Source organism: Wyeomyia smithii, chromosome 1 (genome assembly GCF_029784165.1).
Source record: "Wyeomyia smithii strain HCP4-BCI-WySm-NY-G18 chromosome 1, ASM2978416v1, whole genome shotgun sequence".
In the NCBI taxonomy this organism is placed as follows: Eukaryota; Metazoa; Arthropoda; class Insecta; order Diptera; family Culicidae; genus Wyeomyia; species Wyeomyia smithii.
Window position 1 is genome coordinate 60,451,474 of NC_073694.1, and position 21,568 is coordinate 60,473,041.

Below are 21,568 nucleotides of genomic sequence, written 5' to 3' on the forward strand. Positions count from 1 at the left end.
TGGCAATCGATCGAGACAATCAGCTGTTTGTTACTGGGGGCGAAACAGGCAGATTAGTGCCCACGGGGCCGATAAAAACCTCGATAGCCTGACTCGATTCCCGTTGTCATGATTTCACTCTCAAAAACGCAAGATTAATATGTTCAGCAAAGTGTTCAGTTCCTAGTTCACTTTTTCCAGCAACGGCTACAGTGACTTTTGGTTTTTGTGTTCGTTTTTTTGTGTATACTGGTAAAACCATTATGTAGAATATCAGATATCTGTGTAATATCTGTATTATACTAAATGTCTGTATAAAATCTGTAGGCTTATGCGTGTCTGTATCGCAACACAGAAAGTCTGTATAATACAGATTTGTCTGTATATCTGGCATCTCTGGGTATTGGTGTAAGCCTGTTGGTTTCAAATGTAACGAAATGAATGAGAAACGCTTCGCATGAATGCAAGCGTTCGTGTGCGCCAAAGAACACGTGAAAATGGTATCTTATTTTGTCGCGTTGAATTTTATATACTTATCGCGTAAAGATAGTTCACTTTCTGACAATTTAAAAGCTTAGTTCCTGCAATGAACTAAGCAAACTTTTCGCAAAGCTTTCAACAATTGAACTTTCGATAGTTAGTTTGCTCGACCAGCATTCGTTTGAATTTTTGCCTCTCCTGACTAGGGTTACCATTTGGTCGGGGATAAAAATCAAGACAACTTTTCAGGTACAAAATTTATATGAGGTGTTTTCTTTTTTTGAGGTACCGATAAATAAAACACGTAATTTGAAATTTGCACTTCAAAATACGCCAAAACACTCATTTATTTCTTTAAAGTATTTCTCGGACGATCCAATTTTGAAACTTTGATTCAAATACCTTAAACATGCAGCACACGTAAACTGTTTAAAATTGGGTTCTGAAGTTTTACACGGTTTACTGATTCTTATATATCAGTTGAAAGGGTGCAAGTCTCCGAGCAAAATGTGATTTTTAAAAAAAATGTTTGTCGTTGTCCTTCGATTTTAAAATGAAGAATAACGAACTGCTCGAAATACCTTAAATGATAGTTCTCCATATACCGTGCATGTGCGAAATGTCATTTAAGACATTTCGAGCAGTTTTTTATTCTTCATTTAAAAATTTGAGGAAAACGATAGACATTTTTTAAATCACGTTTTGCTCAGAAAATGCGGCTTTTTCAAATAATACATAAAAATTGGTATCCAGTTTTTACGCACCATAATGGCGGACGCTAAAATGCAAAGTTCTTATTCAATCATTCACCCTTTTGACAACTCTTAGGGACAAATAACCATCACGGTTAAAATCCCTTAAAAACATTGACAATTCTGCTCACGTCAAATTGAAGTCTTCACGTATTTTATCAAAAGAGAAATAAATCTGGCAACATTTGTGTTGCCAATACCTCAGAAATCTCAAAACTGACCAGAGAGGTTCGCATATTACTATGGTGCGTAGAAAGCTGGATAGCTTCAGGGCCCGAAAGTTAGACAGTTGAGAGCTGCAACGACTAGAGAATTGTTCTCGTCAAAATTCAACCAAGGAAAATCGTTCGAAATGAGTACGTTTCGTTCCGGAGTCAAAGTAAAAGTACTGAACAACCATCAACATTTCTGAACATCATCGGCATCATTCAGAAAAATCAGGACAAATGCTAAAATATGAAAAATAAATCAGGACGCTCCAAACGGCTCTCAAAATCAGGACATGTTCTGCTTAATCAGAACGGATAGTATCCCTACTTCTGACACGTTAAAAAATATTGATTTTTCGCTAGAACTAGCAAACTCTCCATAATTAATTGCTTCCCAATTCAGTTATTATGTTATACATTTTCGTTAAAAGTTAATGTTCATAAAAGTTAACAGTTGTATAGTAAACTTAACCTAGACTTATTTCAGTAGCTGTTTTGCAAAAACAAAATATAAATTGAACTGCAATAATTGTAACTGCTGTCACTGTTGATTACGAAAGCTGTATAATGCAGGTTTTTTGGACTTTGTCCAAATTTTTGATTTTGTTGGAAAAACTCTAAAACACTCACTCACTCAGATTCATAAAAAAATAAATCAATTCAAATAGTTGTTAATGTTTTTCTACAATATGTGAAGCCCGACAAAAAGTGGAATTGGGCAGCTTGGTGAACAAAAATTGCGAAATCAAGTTTTTTATAGACATCCTTCGTCTTAGTTCAATCGCAGACAGACGTCCAAACTGAGTTCCAAACTTGTGTAAAGTTTTTTGTAGTAGCACTTCGTAACCAGATAGCGCTACCAGTAACGCCAGCCTCGTACACCAGCGGAAAAAATGTATGGTAGCGATAAGGTCAGCAGGCGGCGCTAGTTCACAAGTGATTGATAACGCAATTCTCTTTGAAAATTTACACAGAATGTTTGATCAATGTTGTTCTTACTTGAACGTCTGTTTGTGGTTCAATGTTCACTTTGCTGTTATGACCTCAAAAAAGGAACATGACAGGTTTAGGAATATTTTTTTTTTTTCATTGTTGAGCATCATGCTTCTATGCTAATGCTGATCTCTCGAGTGTTTTTTCTTTTGGCTCTACTTTATGATTGCTAATTTCTTCATTTTTTCTATATTGTTTCGAAAGGAGAGCTTCATAAGATTAAGAATTTCGAGTTCTCTAAAAAAAATCAAAAATTCCTAGAAACAGCCATAGTGAGTGTGCGATTATAGGTAATAGGGTGGGCAATCGTTTTATGGAAAAAACGAAACTTGATAGCAGAAAGCCAGAACCAAGTTTTTTTTTGTTCTACACACTTAGATTTCATCACCGAGTACGGTAAAACAGTTTACCGAGATTTCAACAGCTGAGATCTCGGTGAAAATCTCGGTAATACACCAAAACACCGAGATTCTGTAAAAGCAATAATCAAAAACCTGTCAACTTTAACGAGATTCCCGGTAATGTTCAACTGTCAAAGTATTACGAGAACTTCGGTAAAATTTACAGAGGTACGTATTTTGTGATATTTTTTCGTCAGATAACCCAGAATATGATTGGAACGATTGAATATACAAATTAATTTATTAATTACTAAGTAAACTGATCAATTGGTAAAAACTGGAGTGTTGTATTGCTTCCAGGGAATAAAGTAACATCTATCACTCTGCAACTTCCATCCTGCGAGCGAGTTGGTAACCTACAAAATTGATGGGAGAAAGAAATGATCGTTTTCTTCAAATATTCTTTGCAGCAAAAAAACGAGATCTGAGAAAAAATAGTATATACTCACTCAATATTCTAGTTAATCTGAACTTTGCAGATTTCTCCATAATAATAATCAGCCGCCTGCTCCTTTTCTTTTTACACCGAAACACGGAAAAACCGCTAGTGAAGCACTCGTTATTTTGACAGTTCAGTTTTTCGGAATCTCGGTAAGTTTTTTTCGTTCGATGAAATCTCGGTTAAATGATGTCAGGGTTCCAAGATTCGGTATTTTCTGTTTACTGAACTCGGAAATTTTCGGTTTTACGGATTTTTTCTGTAAAAAAATTTACTGTATTTTGGTAAACACTTACGGTTTCCGATTTCTCAGCAATTTTCTTACTGAACAACGGTAAACTAAAATGTTTTCAGGTAGTTCGGTATTTTACTTTACCGAGAGAACATTACGCAGTTAAGTGTGTATCTGGAGCCCCAAACAATCCTAAATTCATCAGAAGTCGATTGGTTTTGTCTCCGCTTGGCGCATTGCGTTTCAAATTTATAAGGAGATTTGTATGGAAAAACCAACTTTTTTGCATTTTCCATTCTAAAGAGCTCATCATGGCTCAATCCATAGGTTTCATGACTTCAAATGATAGGTTTTTTTATGCCTTACAACTTGGTCGAAGACTTTACAGAGTTAGGGTGTCCCAAAAGAATACTAGAGCTGTTCGAAGTTGATTATGTTGAAATTTATGTTGCAAATCATGTTTTCTGCCAACACTGCCAGTGTACCGGCGTCAGTCAGATTTCCATCAGAAGTAACCTCTGAAACACTTTGTAGATTCTACCTACGCCTAGAATATTGGCCTAAATTTGTTTGCTTAATCCAGTTGAGTATATAAACTCGTTACGACAGGTTACTTCTGAGGGGATTCCTACTGACACCGGTACATTGGTAATGTTGGCAGAAAATAAGATTTTCTGCATTTAAATCGACATACCGAACTTTGAACAGCTAGGGTAAATATGCATAAAATTTATTCGAACTATTGTTTTATTGGAAATTGTCAAGCCTTGTCAAAACGCAAATTTCGATCTTTGATTGCTTTCCCAAGCACAGTCGACAGAATAATAGCAGTGCCGTAGCTACTCCGTCTTGCGTGGTGGGGCAAATAAATTGTTCTGATGTCTTTTCATGAAGGAAGTAATTTAAAAGCAATACATTTAGCTTAAATATACAGCAGCTAATCTGAAAAGTATGAAAAGTTAATGAATTTGCTGCATTTAAACGAAATAGGAAAACTGCGCGAAAGGCAATGCAATCGCGTGGGGGGGCTAAGCCCCTTCTAGCCCATAAGGTAGTTACGGCCCTGAATTACAGACCAAGTAATTCAGAAAGAATTATTTGGTCTATATAAGAGAATGTTGAAAAGCAAATTTCGGTTGATCTGTTTGATCGTTATACGATTGCTTTCCCAAGCACGGTCGACAGAATTCTAGACCAATTCAGAAAGAATTACTTGGCCTATATAAAAGAATATTTCAGCCGAAGCTGGTCATATAATTTCTAGACAGCGGCAACAGCAATTCTTACTTAACAGCAGTGGCAGCTGATATCAGCAGCAGCTGTAGCAACGGATAGCAGCAGCGGCTGTGGATCCTTTTTATACGGCGAATTTCGGATCTCTGTTTGGTCGTTATATGATTTGCTCGGAAACAACCAGGCAAAAAAGCTCTGGGTTGAATCAACAAAACGTTTTACACTCCCCCACAATTATTAACTCCCACAATTACGGATCACTTTTGTGTCACATGTTATTTAACTCAGTTAAACTAACGGTTCGAAGGCATGTAACATTTTTGCAGTAAAATATGCCATATATGCTAGTTATGAACACAGAAAACATCGTTCTTATTTCTAGATTGATGTGTTTTTTATAAGCGTGGAATATTGTCTTCCAGAATCTATCAAAATATTTGTCGGTTTTCTCAATCAGCGTAATAGCACGCTCATCATTCATAAGGTTCATATGTGATATAATCGCTAATTCTCGTGCAAAAATAACTCATACACAAAGATCAAGGTAAGTTCTTCACGAGTCATCAAAATGTTGATGGTTGATAACGATTTTTCTGTAAAAACTAGTTATTTTCTAAGTGTTCCACAATAGGGCCCGAGGCAAGATAGTTTTCTATAAATATGGATCACTCCGATTCAAATGTGATTTTCACCAATTAAAACACCCTCTCAACTCCTATTGAGCTCTAAACGGAAGCTAAATAGTGCTGAGCCTTTGAAAACTATTGTTTCCAAGGCACGATTTAAAATATTATTTCCAAGGTACGATTTAAAAGGATTTAGAACGATTTGAAACGATAATTACTGTACACTTTAGAAATGGAGGGAATAATATCAATATGTAAGTCAAGCGCTGCGGAATTTCATTTTTGTATAGTAGATAATATTTTTCATGATCACGCTTTGTTCAGCAAAAAAAACTCTTCAAAATAATTAAAACCGTATGTAGCTAAATAACCCAATCATATACGCAACGTATCTAACTAATGCAATGCCACATTCCCTAACACAGACATCAGAAATGTAGACTAGGTAGCAAGTAGATCGGCTTTTAGAATTATTTAAAAAAAAGTTATATGAAAAGTGGAAAAACCCATAAATGGAACTATGTTCAAATTGTTCTATATACTCAACCCCATCACTATGTGCAATTTTAGCCTTGGCAATAGAGGATGAGCCAAGTTATGGAACTTTTCAGTTTCATATATCCTGCCGGTACATATACTTGGTTTAAAGAATCACAGGCGGGTTGTGTGCAAAGCCACGACCGCAAGGTTGAAGTAGAATACTTTTACAAGAAACAAACAAGTAAACAAACGTTGACTAATCAGATCAATCGAATTTTGCGCTTCAACAAGGATTGACAATTTTCAATAATATGGTAAGTTGCTTGTCATGATTGTGGCTTGACAATTTTCAAATTTTGGTTATGCGAAAAATTAATTTTTATGCAGATAATGAAAATTTTTCGGATGTCGTGCTCATGACTGAAGGAAAAGATAATTCAGCACGTTCCGAGAAACACAGATAAAGTAAAATTTATAACTTTAAAAAATTTAAAAATGTTAATTAACGATAAATCTGACGTACAAGTTGTTTGCATTTTTCTTGCAAGTTGTCTGCAATTCGCGTTTCAGCGTGAATTTGCAATGTATTTCTTTTATTAATATTTGCATTTTTTCTGTTCCAGTTCTGTGCAGCTTGTGGAGCGAAGCTCAAAAGTGAACGGGCCTCTCCGGTAGTCGTAGACTATGCAGCCGCACAGCCCGGCCCCAGCCGACGTATGCCGGCAGAGCAGCTACAGCTCGCTCAGATGGCACAAGCACAGCTAACATCTGTGCTGCCGTCAGGGCTGAAGCTGCTGACAGAGTTGCTGGCAGCTGGGGCCAGAGCAACGACATCAAATGCAACGGCGGTTACGGAGAAGCCAGATGAGCAGCCACCAAACCAAAACATGGAAAACATATAAAAAACTATTTTTTAATAAAAAATAAAATAAATAATGAAAAAACCTAAATTAATTCACCTAGCAGTCAGACCCAGCAAATACAAACATTTACAAACATTTACAAAAAAAATTAAAGAAACCCGGCTGTTACTCGGCAAAGCCATTTTATGCAAAACACCATATCAAGTTTCAAGTTTAGCTTATGGCGCCGCGCCGTGTCGAGCCGCACCTAAAATCTATCCAACTTTCCCTATTCTCAAGTTATTTAAAAATCTACAGTATAAGATTAATAAGATCTTTCGAAAAGTTTTGAAACAAGCCTTTTGCTTGAACAATTTCTAAACCTGCTGTCAGAGCGTAATAAAAACTGATGTCTTGAAAGAAAACATGCTGGTAGAAGCAACAATACCGTACAGTATAATATACATATTATATGGAGCAGAGCGCCGCTAGTCTCTCGTCGTCTATTATTGCAGTGGTACACGACTTCTATTTCCGTGAAATCAAGGTAAAAGTGTAATGCTGCTGCATTGATAGTGATTAAAAGTTTATCTCATGAATATGGATACATTAGAAAAAAAATAAACAACTCAACAAGAATTGAGCATTTTTGCAACGGTCATAAGATTTTTTTGCATTTTATTTTCGATATTCACTAAATGATCGTGATCGAAAGAGTAGATTTCTGAAAATACAAATATATAGAAGCTTAAGGGCCAGCGAATGCTTCTGAATATTTTGTCGATTCACTAGGATCTATTCAGAATATTTGTTCACATATCAATATTTTTGTTTTCAACTTAACAAATAATATTCTTACGTATATTAGCTGTCTTCGTAATACAGTGAATGTAATTGTTGGCAAAAAAAAATCAAAATAAGAAAAACAGAAATTAATCATTTCGAACTTTAACTTCCTTGTAATTGTTGATTGTTATGATTTTTCGCAGGAACTTGTTGATTATTTTGTTAAACATATCTTCTTATGTTTCCCTATGAGTAAACCTATGTAACGGCTTCGAAATTATTTCCATAACAAGATTTATGTAATAAATTTAATTTGATCAGAGTTAAATAAGACAAAGTCGTGTATTATGATAACGTAGGTATTGTTGGATTTGGTTTATGAGGAAATAGAGTTAATTCTGATTCAGACGCATTGCGAGAAATTCTTGATGCTTCTACAATAACAACGACACGCTTGTGCCTTGTGAAATAAATGATGTTCGCACAAAAAAAAAACACTACACAGTATCGTTGAGTGTAATCGACGTTCTTTCGAGTGTTGCTCAATACACATGGTGATAAGGTTAGGTATATGTAACAATGTGGACATAATACCATCAATGGTAGTTTCCACTTTTCATATAACTTTTTTCAAATAACTCTGCCGAGTGCGTGCACCGGTAAGATATATGTAGCTGAAAAGTTCCATAACTCGGCTCATCCCCACTCGTTAAGGACGAAATTGCACATGGTGATGAGGTTGGGTATATGTAACAATGTGGACATAGTACCATCAATGGTATTTTCCACTTTTCATATAACTTTTTTAAATAACTCTGCCGAGTACGTGTACCGGTAAGATATATGCAGCTGAAAAGTTCCATAACTGCTCATCCTCAATCGTTAGGGACGAGATTAAACATGGTGATGAGGTTGGGTATATGTAATAATGTGGACATAGTACGTCAATGGTATTTTCCACTTTCCATATAACTTTTTTTAAATAACTCTGCCGAGTACGTGTACTGGTAAGATATATGTAGCTGAAAAGTTTCATAACTCGGCTCATTCCCACTCGTTAAGAACGAGATTGCACATGGTGATGAGGTTGGGTATATGTAACAATGTGGACATAGTACGTCAATGGTATTTTCCACTTTTCATATAACTTTAATTAAATAATTCTGTCACCTTCCAGCGGTGCGAAGGCGTAGCACAATTTTTCGTCGATTTTTTTGAAAAAAAAGGGCCCCACGAAAAAATTTGCCCCGGGCCCCCTAACGCCCAAAACCGGCCCTGACTATGATCTCTGTTTAATTAAATTTAATTTAGGTTTAACTTCACACTAAAAATAATTGCGTCAGCTAAAAAATCAAATTTAATGATATTTAATTTAGGTGTAGTTTAAAAATAAAAATTATTGCGTCAGTTAAAAAATGTTCGTTGAAATTATAGGTACTAAGTATTTCAAGAGATTGTGGGATAACAATATCTGTTAAGCCTGTAGTACACTCTTTGTCTAATGGTCAAATATTTGACCTTCTGACATAATGGTCAAATTTATTTGACATCATGGTTGTTGTTTGCCCCATGTTAAAATTGGAGAGTGACAAATAATTATCTTTGACCAAATTTTTATCTGTCAAAAAGTGACAAAAATTTGACGCTCGGTCAAAGAGTGTACTACAGGCTTTAAACCTATGCGTATCACTAACCTTTTATTTTTTCAAATGTTTCGGAATTCAAAACACGTTTTACCTGATCCATGGTTCTGGAAGAATGAAAAAAAAAACATATATATCCTATAAACAGTTAGTCAAGCCTAAGGCAATCGAAAATATATATATTTTTCAATTAAAGTTTAATAAATACCTTTATTTTTATCTGTACCGATGAAAATCCGTTATTTATTTTTCAACTTGCTCGGACTCTAACACACTTTGTATACTGTACACCCGTTCTCGATCGCGTTGCAGCTTATATTAACTAACCATGTCTTGACAGCACTGGTAAGTGTAGCAGATACAAAATTTCCATCCAAAATTAGGTAGAATAAATCATTTCGAGCAGCAAAAACTGTTGGTGAAAGAGATCGAAGGAAACTACCAATTTCATTGGTAAATACTACCTAAAACATTTCACTCAGAAAAAGGGATGTCGTATTTATCCTTCATATAGGTAATTTCTACCAATTTCGCTAGTTCGAAATTACTCATAATAGATGTTGGCTTAGGCGAACTCAGAAACTGGTAGTCTTAATTATGTAGCTTCATTTAACCGTGTAGCTTGACGCCAGTAGCATGTCTTATGTATGTACACTGTTCGTTCGCTAACTGGGCTGAGGGCCTAGCCCAGTTAACGAATGTCGCTCGCTAACTGGGCTGACATTTCAAATGTCGTCAAATATCGAGGGGGTTTTCGGCGCTAGGCAAAACTATCAGCGAAAATTGGAAAATGTTTTAAAAAATATACTAAAAATGCTGATTGATGAACAGATAATGAGAAAAAATAAATTGTTAGCCTTGCGTGTGCTTTATTTGCACTAACCGTTGCCTGGAAACATGTTCTTCTCATAAAACATTTATTTGACCTGGAAACGAATAGATGAATATCTAGTGAATCGCCTGTGTGATGACAACCAAAATCCATTGAACTGAAAAAATCAATCTCAACTTACTATTCATGTGCCCCTATCTCGTTTTGACAGCAACATGCCAAACGCTGATTTTTGACGTTCAACTGCTTTTTAACTGGGCTATAGCCCAGTTAGCGAACGCCCAGTTAAAAAGCAGCCCAGTTAAATAGCACCCAGTTAGCGAACAGTTACTGTATATGTTTTCTAACCTCACGGCTTATACCAGCTTTTTACACATCTGCTTACGTCAGATTTCAAAATTTCTGAAGAATTCTCGACTACTTTGTGATAAGGTCGTATGTCTAAACGTAAACAAAACTAGTGAGAGATGATTTGTGCTTGTGAAGTACAAGGAATATAACTCTCACTCGTTTTGTTTACGTTTAGACATACGACCTTATCACAAAGTAGTCGAGAATTGGCACCACAAATGTTGCCAGGTATAATTTTTTCTTGATAAAATACATGTAGACTTCAGCAAAAGGGTCGGTAATTAATCACGAACTTTGCATTATCCAGCTTTTTACGCACTATAATCACAGACAAATAGACGTACCATGATATTTATTTCCGTGGATCAAAATAACGGTCATTTCAAATGGGTTTCAGTTATGCGGAATACCAAAGTAACAATAATTGTTGCCTAAACATTTACTCGATCACTTTTATTAGGCTACAGTAGAACAATAACCGAAATGGAAAATAAAAAACTTCTGTTAAATGGTTGTTCAGTTGAATTTGGAGAAATTATCCGACACACAGTTGTTTAGGGACGGCAAAGAGGGTTTTGAGCAACAACAGCAGAATATTGTATTCAACACTTGTTAAACCAGCGTTGAATAGATGCACCAGAAAACATTTATTAGCCTACTGTTCTGTATGTGTTCGAATAAAATATTCATTAAACATTTGTTAAACCTTTGCTCGACTGTTGAAATGCTCTTGTTAAATACGTGTTTAATAATAATGTTTGGAAACGTTTGTTTCGCGTATTAGAATATACTTATGCATCTCACGCTGAATAGTAGCGTGGAAAAAACGTTTAGTCGATATTTATTCAGCTATTTTAGCACAAACAAAATGTAAAAATAATGTTCGAAGAAATTAGTTGAACTATATTTATTTGTGGTAATATTTTTTATTATGATTCCCATTATTAACTTCATTAGTTTTTTTTACTTGGAAATACAACGGGTAAATTTCAATTGATATCGGAAGGCAACATCGTCACACGCCACCCTTTTTTTAAACCATCTTTTTTGTTGGGCCCTGATGAGATTCGAACTTGCGATCCATTGCTTGGCTGCTATCGATGAATGCTTGTGAGCTAATCTGTAATGTGACGTGTGCTGTGTTAAAAGTGAATATGCTTCTAAACGTGCTGATCTGATAAATGTTTAACAGGCATTGTATAACTGCTGGAATATAAGCTTCTTGCACGCACCTCTGAACAAAGCGTACCGGTTAATTTGACATAACCATTGTTTGCAAGCAGCAGTGTGACGATGTTGCTTTTTAATACAAATTAAAAAATCACCCATATCATTTCCACGTGTAAAAAGCTAATAAAGCTAACGATTAACGATTAACGGAATCAGGGACCGGACTGTGCCAGTGCCTGCCATGTGTAATGGCAGGGAAGGGAACCTAATTACCGATATATCGCAGGTGGCCAGGCGTTGGAAGCAACATTTTCAAGTTGTGTTGGGCGGTGAGGAAGGACATCGAGGGGAACAGGATAGAAATTGGGGAGGACTGACCAGCTGTGGACCCACCAACATTGGACGAGGTGAAGAATGCTTGCAAAGAGCTGAAGAATCACAAAGCCGCTGGGAAGGACGGCTAACCGGCCGTCGGGAGTGAGCGGCTGTGTAGTGCAGTTCACCAGATTATCCTAAGGGTATGGTCTGAAGAACAACTATCTACGAACTGGTTGGAAGGACTCATATGCCCTGTCTACATGAAGGGACTCGAGAAGACTGTACTGTAGTAATTTTCGAGGCATAACTCTCCTCAATTGCGATTATGAAATTCTCTCCCGTATCCTATTCCAGCTACTGAGGCCATTGCAGAAAGCCTTTGTTGGAGAATACCAATGTGATTTTCGAGTGGGACGATTTCACAACGGACCTGATGTTTACCTTGAGACAGATCCTCGACAAATTTCGAGAACACAACTCGCAGACACATCATCTGTTTATTGACGTGAAACGCAACGAACTGTGGCAAATAATGCTTGAACATGGTGTTCCAACAAAACTAATTAAACTGTTACGTGCGACGCTTGACGGTTTCATATCATGCGTCAGGACAGCGAGCGAATTTTCGTAAGCGTTTGTAGCAAGGTGACGGGCTCTCGGAATTGCTATTCAACATAGCTTTAGAAGGTGCAATACGAAGGGCGGGTGTGCAGAAGAGCGGCACCATCATCACGAAGTCCCACATGCTTCTATGTTTCGAAAACGACATTGATACAATTGGTGCTAACACTAGAGCCGCGAGGTGAAGAGACGGATTGCGGCAGCGAACAGGGATTAATACGGATTTCCTAGCCAGTTAAGATCCCGTAGCCTATATATCCGTACGAAATTTGCGCTCTATACGACTCTAGTCTTCCCGGTGGCGCTTTACGGACATGAATCGTGGACGTGGAAGGAGGTCGATTGACGAGCGCTTGGGGCCTTCGAGCGTAGAATCCTGCGATCAATACTCGGTGCAAACTAGAATATGGGCTGATTATGTCAAGCTGATGAAACAGGGCAGGTTACAGTGGGTTGGTCACCTAGCACGGATGGCGGATGAGCGACCGGCGAAGAAAATATTTAGCAAAGAGCCGGATAGAGGCCGATGACTTCGAAGCAGATCTCATACGCGCTGGATGTGTGCTGTTGACGAGGATGCCAGAGCATCGGGTGTGAGGGGAGACTGGAGGGGAGCGGCATAAGACCGAGTTTTGTGGAGACATATTCTGGATTCGGCATAGGACCTCAACTAGCAATACTCAGAGGGAGAGAGATGCGAAGAGAATGTTGTGAGCCAAACGAACATGTCAAAATCCGAACCAAACGAACAAGAAAGGTAACACATTGAAAGGTGTTGCAATCAAGTACAATGAAGGATACATTTATTTTCACACTTTTTTTGAATTTTATTGCTAAACAATGTATTGAGAATGCTCCAAAATATTGCACCCAAGGAACTTCCACCCAAGCATGGAAATTTTCACTCACTAGCAATGTTTCATGCGAATGTGTTCTTTGATTTATCAGGTATCGTTCAATTGTTTCCACTCGCGTACAAGTTTTCCATAGAAACGCTGCTGATTGTTTTTCGCTTCTAAGAGTTCCGAATACTATAGAAGAAGACTGAATGATTCAAACACGATAGTATTCATTGTATCCAAGTTCACTTGCATTCAACGGTATCGCGAGAATCTTTGAGATATTATCGCCAGTGATACAAAATTATGAATCCAAATGTACGTTAGATTACGTTTAACTGTTTGCTTACCGGAGCAAATAGGTATCATCAATGCTTACGGAAATGGTAGCATGGTGCATTAGCATGTAATATTTGTAATCACTAAGAATCATCGCGGTATATCACGGTGAAAACACGACGTGGAGTTACCGAATTACGCCTGCAAGCAACCAACATTAGAAAGAATCGCTGCGATCGCTCGAGTGCAATCGTATACGATTCTTTCGTGAAACACTCGCCATATGTTGCTCGCCCCCCCCCCCCCCTGAAGCAGGCAATACTGAAACAAAATCATCAAAGAAAGCTACCATATATTTCTTTGCTATAAATTGTCTCTTGCATGCGTGAGAATGTGTAACTTTTAATAACGATGGTTTGCTGGGATTAAAAGCTTATGAATAGCAAGCTCAGAAATGATACCCGAATGATTGTTATGCAATACGATTTTTACCATCCTTGCTTCCACCATCACCATCAGTTATACGATTAAATAAAAAATTAGTCAACATTGCGCTTTGAGAAGAGATCTGGCACCTCTGACATGTGAAACCTACACTGAACCAAATCGGCCGCACATTAGTGTATGATTATTGCTTCATTGAAGCCCTATACGGATTTTGTGTTAGCCTCAGGATGAATATCATCCGCGAGTTCAGTAACATAAACATAGCATTGCTGTATGTAAACAATTCTGAGACAGGATGATTATCATTCATTCGAAGGAAGGAAAAAATAAACAAACTGTATGTTTTTCATTGAAATAGTGAGAGACTCATCGCGTTTTTCTTAAGTGATCATACAATTTAAGTTTGAAACATAACACACTGCAATATGAGATTAGAACACATTGAAAAGAAAAAAAATATCTCATAGTTTCAGGATATTAATCATTATGAAATAAAATGGACGTATTACACTACAAATCTACTTTATTGTGAATTATCAACCATGTAAATATAAGTTTTTCGATTTTTGTTTTCTGCTTTTTATTTAATCAAACGATTGATACAATTTTCTGCGAAACATAACTTTTTTATCAATTTGCTCTATAGTAAAAGGTGGTCCATCTAAAATATTCATAACCATGACATAAATTTCATCTAGCTTTTCTCCTATTTCTAACGCCTGATAATGTATGTTGAAACAGTGAACTTTCCATCTTGACGCAGATGCGTAGTCGTCATTATCGTATTTGAGAAATTCTAATATTTGATACAATTCTACTATAGATTCTTGACTTACTGCTACGAAGTTTCCCGAGCAATACTTTGTGTTTTTGTGTGTTATGGACTGAGCGGTTTTAACAATTTCACGCCTATCAATGCTAAAATTACAAACACTATCTACATACGGTTTTTGGCCCCAGAGTGATTCATCGTAAATACAGTCTATCACACTTTTGGAAAAGGACGAGTTTACTACATCATGAGTAAAATATAAACTAGCTTTAATGCACATAGTTAAACAAACATTTTTTCTTGACGAGTTGACATCAAAGTATTGCTTGAAATCTCTGTGACGAGCTTCTTGGCGGAAACATGACATTTTCCTTATTGAGCCGCTATTTATTATTATTCTTGGATAGTGCGTCAAAAAATGTTGCTTAGGCTTCAGATGTTGATTAAATAGTGTAATATACTGTTTATGATGCTCACTAACAAGATTGTTCAATCGTTCTAAATTTTCATTTGTGAAAGCGGGTAAGTTAATGGTATCGATTAATTGTATTAGTACGGTGGCATAATTCCATACAGCATCGTCTGGTGGAAAGAAAGAACCGAAAATGAAGGTGAAATTGTGACTAAATACAGCCATTTCATTAGCCGCCATTCTAAGGCTGACACATTTTCCTTTTCTTGCCTTTACAAATTGTTCTTCTAAGTCTGGCATGCGAGACAGGGCTTGCTCAAACCGATAATTGTTTAACATCTTTCGTTTCCTATTAATATCATCTAGAGTACAATAACGTTTCGTGTAAATACAATGGTTAATAATTTCAAGAAACCCATAATGACACACTCCCATACTGTAAAGATCATGCATAGAGTCCGCATAAAAATTTCTAATTACGTGGAAAGATGTCAATCCATTGAACGCGGAACTGCCAGTTAAACCAGACTCTGACTGTTTAAGTGCAACGTCTGTTTCATAGTTTTCGATCGTTCGTAAGTATTCTTCGTATTCTTTCGTATCACACTGCAAGAATTCTCTCGGCCTCCGGCAGAATCTACAGTAGAACTTTGTCGAAAATGATCCAGCAAACCGTAATGTTTGGTGAATACCTAGGTTATCTCCTTGAACAAGCATCAACGAAACGTGTATTTTGTATTCTCGGTTACTGGTATGGATAGTAATTCCATTTTCTTCGATTTTTTTGAACACATCTACTACATGCTTCATAAACGTATCTATTCCATGTTCAGAAATATCAACTTTCTTGATTGCACCGGCAATAAATACATTGCTTAATTTACTTAGTTGGTGCTCAGGCAGTGTTGGAAATGAATAATATAAACCAGAAATCGAATGCCTTTTGTTGTGGGAGCTCAATGGATCATTGATCTCAAATTCATCGGTATAGAAAAATAGTGGAATAATTAGTTTTCCTGGGTGTTTATCAACATTGCTTTGATATAAAATACCACTAACGAAATTTACGTATTTATCTCTGACTTGCATTAGTTTGTTGATGTTGGTGATAATATCTATTAATACATTTTCGGTTTCAAAAAATTTCCTGATTTGAAACTCTATATCCAGTAAGATTAAATGTGTAGATTTGATACTAATGTCATTGTCTACTTCATTAATGCTATTGTTCTTAATGATAAAAACTCTTGGCTGTTAAAAAAGATCTGATTCTGTGAGAAACTTGAAGAATTTGTGCTCTGTATCAATGAAATCAAACATGGTAGACATTTTATGTAGATAGATATCAGTAACATAACGTGTTTGCGGGTTGAAAGTTTGAAACGATATTACTGAACGGATGAGGCCTTCAAGATGACTATTTAAATCTCTAACTCTAGATTGAACATCAAGAACATCCTTTCGTGTTATGTTACGCCGTTTGTGGAGATCAAGCAGGAAATTCAGAGCCATGCGATCAATATTCCGTAACGATTGAACAAACCCACTGCTCTCGGTAACCGTTGAAGCTCTTTGGGAATGTACTGCTGGAACTGATACCTAAAAATAATGAAAAAATATCTTTAGTACCCTATGGAACTGCGAGGTTTTTAGGTTTCAATTTTAAAAGTTGTATATTTATAAAGACAGCACTAATTCCGAGCTAGGTTTCAAGTCTATATTCGGTTCAGGTTTTGTGAAGGGATTTTCATATTTTTCAAAAAACTAAAGGCCCGAATACACACACGGCGTGACAACGCCTCCCTGACGAAAATTGTCAGTACCTTCTTGAAACCTTCTAATGTGCCTTCTAGCATCTACCATCTTCCTTCGTCTACACGGAAGACGCAAGCACGCCGTCTCGAACTCCGCCGTGTGCTAACCTTCTTGTTGTCATGCTACCCAATTCATGTTTGTTTATGTTTGTTGGAAGAAAAAATAAAGCAACACACTTCTAGAACCACCAGCAGGCGAAAAATGATACAACACGGCGATGCCACCGCCTTCGCCAAAAGAAGGCGACACAAGGCCGTGTGGAAGGCACGATGCGTCACACGGAAGGCAGTCAAGTACGCAGCCGAAGGCGGCAAACGACTACCTTCTCCAATAGAAGGCACAGCCGAAAGGTTCTGGCTGGAAGGCGTTCCTACGGAAGGCGCGATTACGCCTTTTAATTTGTATGGAGAAGGCATCATTACGCCGTGTGTGTATTCGGGCCTTGAATATAACACTCATACATTCCTCGAGGCAGAATTTACCAAGTAGTTTTAATAAAATAAAAATGGTGCTTACCAGTGGTGATATATCATTCGTGAGTATGACAGATTTATCTCGATGTTCCTGCTCACATCGCTGCTCTGCAGCGTTTAATTGTAGATGGGTTGAAATATGTCTTGAAAAGCGGTATACAGTTGTAAATTTTTGTTTACATTTTTTGTACGTGCAAACCAGACGAAGTGGTTTCTCTAAATTATGAGTTTGTAAATGTTTTATATATTGCGAAGCTTGTGTGGAAATGTATCGGCAATCTTTGACGAAGCAACAAATAGAGTTATTCATAGACATATCGCTTTAATCTCTTCGATTTGCTTATATTGAGCTGGCGCTCTTGTGTCATAGATAACTTCTTCGATAGTATACCACACAAGCTTGGTAATTTTTGAAACCGGTAGTTTAAAAATGTTGCTCATCTTAATCAAGACATCTACGGCTCGAGCCGCTGAATCCAGTTTGTATACTATATCCTCGTAAAGCACATAGAACTCTCTTTTCGTAGAGGTGTAATCAACTCCAATGGCGACTATTTTGGGATGTGGCGTAATATTTTGGACAGCGTAAGCTTCAAAAAGTGTTTTGATGGACTCGCGCGCAGAGTCCAGACTACCAGCAAACATTAGCACATCTTCCTGTGCGGTTAGAATTGCTGGTCTCATGGTCTTTGTAATTTTGCTAGGTTTTACACAACAATTGAGTAGAATTAAAAAGCAACAAATGAGGGCATCTAAAATGAAGAAAAATAAAAATAACATAAATTAAGTGTGAATGTGATAGACTATTAATAATCTTTACCTTCAGATTGATTTGAACGATTCATAAATTCCAGCACTACAAGAGAGTTCTGGCTTCGAACTTTCAATATGAAATACGTCCTTAATTTGTCGATTATATTTTTCCAGTTAGCTCTTTTTTCTTTGTATCCCAAATCACGGTAATCTTCATCGATCTGGAACATGGAAATGAGACATTAAAACTTATTCGATTCTTTCAACCGCCAGCTAACGTAAAACGCATAAAAGTCCCTTGTATAAGAAGTTCTATATAATATGAAACTGATACGCGGCACAAAATAAATGCAAGAGATCTGCTATTCTGCATATTGGCCATGAAATATAAGTACTGTGAACTTGGTGAAATTTTCACACAGTTCAAGAACGGCAGATTCATTGGCATAGCGTGACTGAGTGACACCCGGGGCGGAAAGTTTGGGTGTAAATCACTTATGCTGCAATTAAACTATCTTGTGATCAATAATTGTGACTTGACTTGACTATATTTAAAAAAACAAGCGAATCGCAATAAAAAAATCAAATTTCGTGGGTAACACATCGATAATTGGTAATTATTCGCGCGAAAGTCACCCTTTTGAAGGCAGCTCGCATGAAAATTATTCTATTGGGTGTCACCGCCCACCACGCTACGCCAGTGGGCAGATTATAATTGATGTGAATATGCTTCAGTGAGCAATATTATCGTTACAGTTTAAAACCGAATCCATCCACTAGTGATAATCGGTATTCCTCTTTAACTACACGTTTTATATTGTGTCGGAAGTCATGCATCGGATGGACTAAACAGCACCTGACTTCCGACAGTGTGTATAACGTGTAGTTGAGAGAAAAATCGATTGTCGCTAGTCGATAAAACCAGTTTTTAACTAAATAGATAACATGTTACTTTCGGCGAAAAATGTTGCTTGCTTACCAGTTGATATCCGAGCTCCTCTTTATAGTGGGGATATTTTATAAAAATATCGCCACACTTCAGGCTTCTTAAGCAGGTAATACGAAGGTGAAACGTTTCCTTCCACATTTTTAATACAATATCCCACGGATGGACGTTGAGCTGTAACCATCTTCGTGCCTGGTCAACCTTGGAGTCCCGCTCGATTATATCTGATGTAGATGAGTTTTCTTTTCCACCCAACTTCCTTTGATGGTCTAATTCTCTATCTTGCCTTTTACTGATGGTCCCTTTCAATCGTTTATATGCTTGATGAATGCTACCACCGGGATTTCGCCGTTCATGTGGTGCTGCTGGAATATAATACGTAATCTAAAAGTATCAAAATTTATGATGAACTTTTTGTTGGGTTTCGTTACGGAAATTGCAAATTTACCATATCTTGCTTTTCGTGTGGCAGAAGAAGTTCAATGCATTTCGAATAGTTTTTCAAATAATCTTTTGAAAAGCGTCCTCGTCCTCCACTTCGCTTTATATGATTTTCCGCAATTATTCCTGATAGTTCTTTTTTGCTGTCTTTCGAAAGTGTTCCATGTTCAGCGTTACTTAAAATAGCTTTGCCGGTGTCTGTACGCTTCAATAATTCTCGCAGGTCATTTGGCGTAAAGAACGTGTTGTCCAAGCTATCTACATGAGTATCGAGTTCTTGATTGTCTGATTCTATGTTCCAATTACTTGGCTTCAGGGCTCTGATACCGTGCTGCTCTATTTCCTGTTGTACGTCGTTTATTACATAACTAAACAGCGATACTGCCGGCACCTTATTGCACATATTAGCCTGTTGAGTTAGATAAAATATACGGGTTAGGTATGCAAAGTGTTACGAGAAAATGCTGTTCTATTTGTTGAAGTGTTGGATTGTTGAATTCGACGAATAATAACAGTGCTAATTTTGAGTTTAGTTACCTGACTGACAATAGTCGAACATTGTTCGTCTACAGCTTCTTCTCTTTGGTCTAATAAATTCAAACTATCCGTCTCCACCAAGTAAAATTCATGCTCCATGTCAGGAATCTCAAACGCAGTGCCCTGAAGAATAGAAGAGTTTATGGAATTTGTTCTATCTGTTTTGTAACAGTCCCGGTAAACGCGAAAATGAAATAAGCAACCAACATGAGCGGCGTTAATGCGATTGTTCAACAATTCTTCGAAAACCATTATCCCGAAGCCTGTTTCCCCAAAAGTTATTGCCCTGAATGTACTGATGTCCCGAAGACCAGTTTCCCGACAAATTTTACATTGACAAGTCATATAAAAAAGGACGAAAAGAAACAGAAAATTATGAAAAATTCGAGTTCCAGAGTAATTTAGAACGCAATGGTAAAAAGTGACCAACAGATGAAGAGAAGTCATGTAAAGAAACAAACCCTCTAATAGACAAAATCGAAATAATAATCAGATCAAGCAAAGCTTATTCAACTTTGTACGAAACCTTATTTTAAATTTATTTAGCACTTCATTCCGTAAAACGGTTTTTGTCTTTACTAAAGGGTATGCGAGCTTGCTTAAATCAACACAAGCGGCATTACTGATGGTTTTTGTCTTTGATAAAAAATTTGCACGCTTGCTTATAGCGGCACTAGCAGCATTATTGCACATTTCTAAATTAGCGTTATTTTCCTGGTCAATGAAATCGTCATCGAGTGGCACAAGTTAGTTTGTCTGTGGTACAACGATACACTGTGCCCCAGTGCTGAGTCGAGAAAACTAGCAGCTCGAACCCGACGTCACAACCGTGTGTGGGAGAGCTAGCCTACCGACATCACCAACCACAGAATTACGGGAACCAATGTGCTCTTTATTCACCAAACAATCCAATTTCTAAGTACGACTCAGGTCGGAAAATAGCCTTTGACAACAACAAAGCGGAAGTGTTTCAAACATGAACTCCAAGTAGTATAATACATCCAGCAAACTATACGTCCACTGTGTTTAAGCTTGGTTCGTCTTTCCGATTATTCTGTTCATCATCGTCTCACTGCACGAAATCACCATATATATTTTGAAAACCCTTTGCGAAAAATGTCACTCGTCAACAATCTACAATAACTGTAAAACCTAACCGCAAAAGCTATTTATTTGGCTCGCGCCTTATCACACGACTCCACATGGCATCAGACTAAAATCGTTCAACCAATAACGGTACCTTGTAGCACGTCACTACAGTTTGTAGTGGCCGGCTCTAAAATAAAAACTAAGTCACTAAAAAGTAACTTGCTACCACCCCTGCAAAAAGAATAAACCACTACTGCTCGTACTAGAATGGTCTCATATAAAAGTTTACATAGCTATCAATGCATAACTTTCGAAATTTAGTGGCATTGATTTTACGAAAATTGTTACAGCATTGTTTGGTAAAAGAGAACAATCCCA

The 21,568-nt window shown here is 37.1% G+C and overlaps 1 protein-coding gene across 1 annotated transcript; it reads right to left on the minus strand.

The window, feature by feature from the left end:
* Positions 1-14,666: 14,666 nt before the first annotated feature.
* On the minus strand, positions 14,667-20,340 carry LOC129729112 (uncharacterized). The gene is made up of 6 exons (XM_055687598.1): positions 20,102-20,340; positions 19,572-19,973; positions 19,157-19,507; positions 18,245-18,398; positions 17,468-18,176; positions 14,667-16,735 (listed from the first exon to the last, which is right to left on the minus strand). The coding sequence occupies exons 1-5, from the start codon at positions 20,198-20,200 to the stop codon at positions 17,731-17,733; spliced, it is 1,452 nt and encodes a 483-aa protein (XP_055543573.1). The 5' UTR covers positions 20,201-20,340; the 3' UTR covers positions 14,667-16,735; positions 17,468-17,730.
* Positions 20,341-21,568: the final 1,228 nt, after the last annotated feature.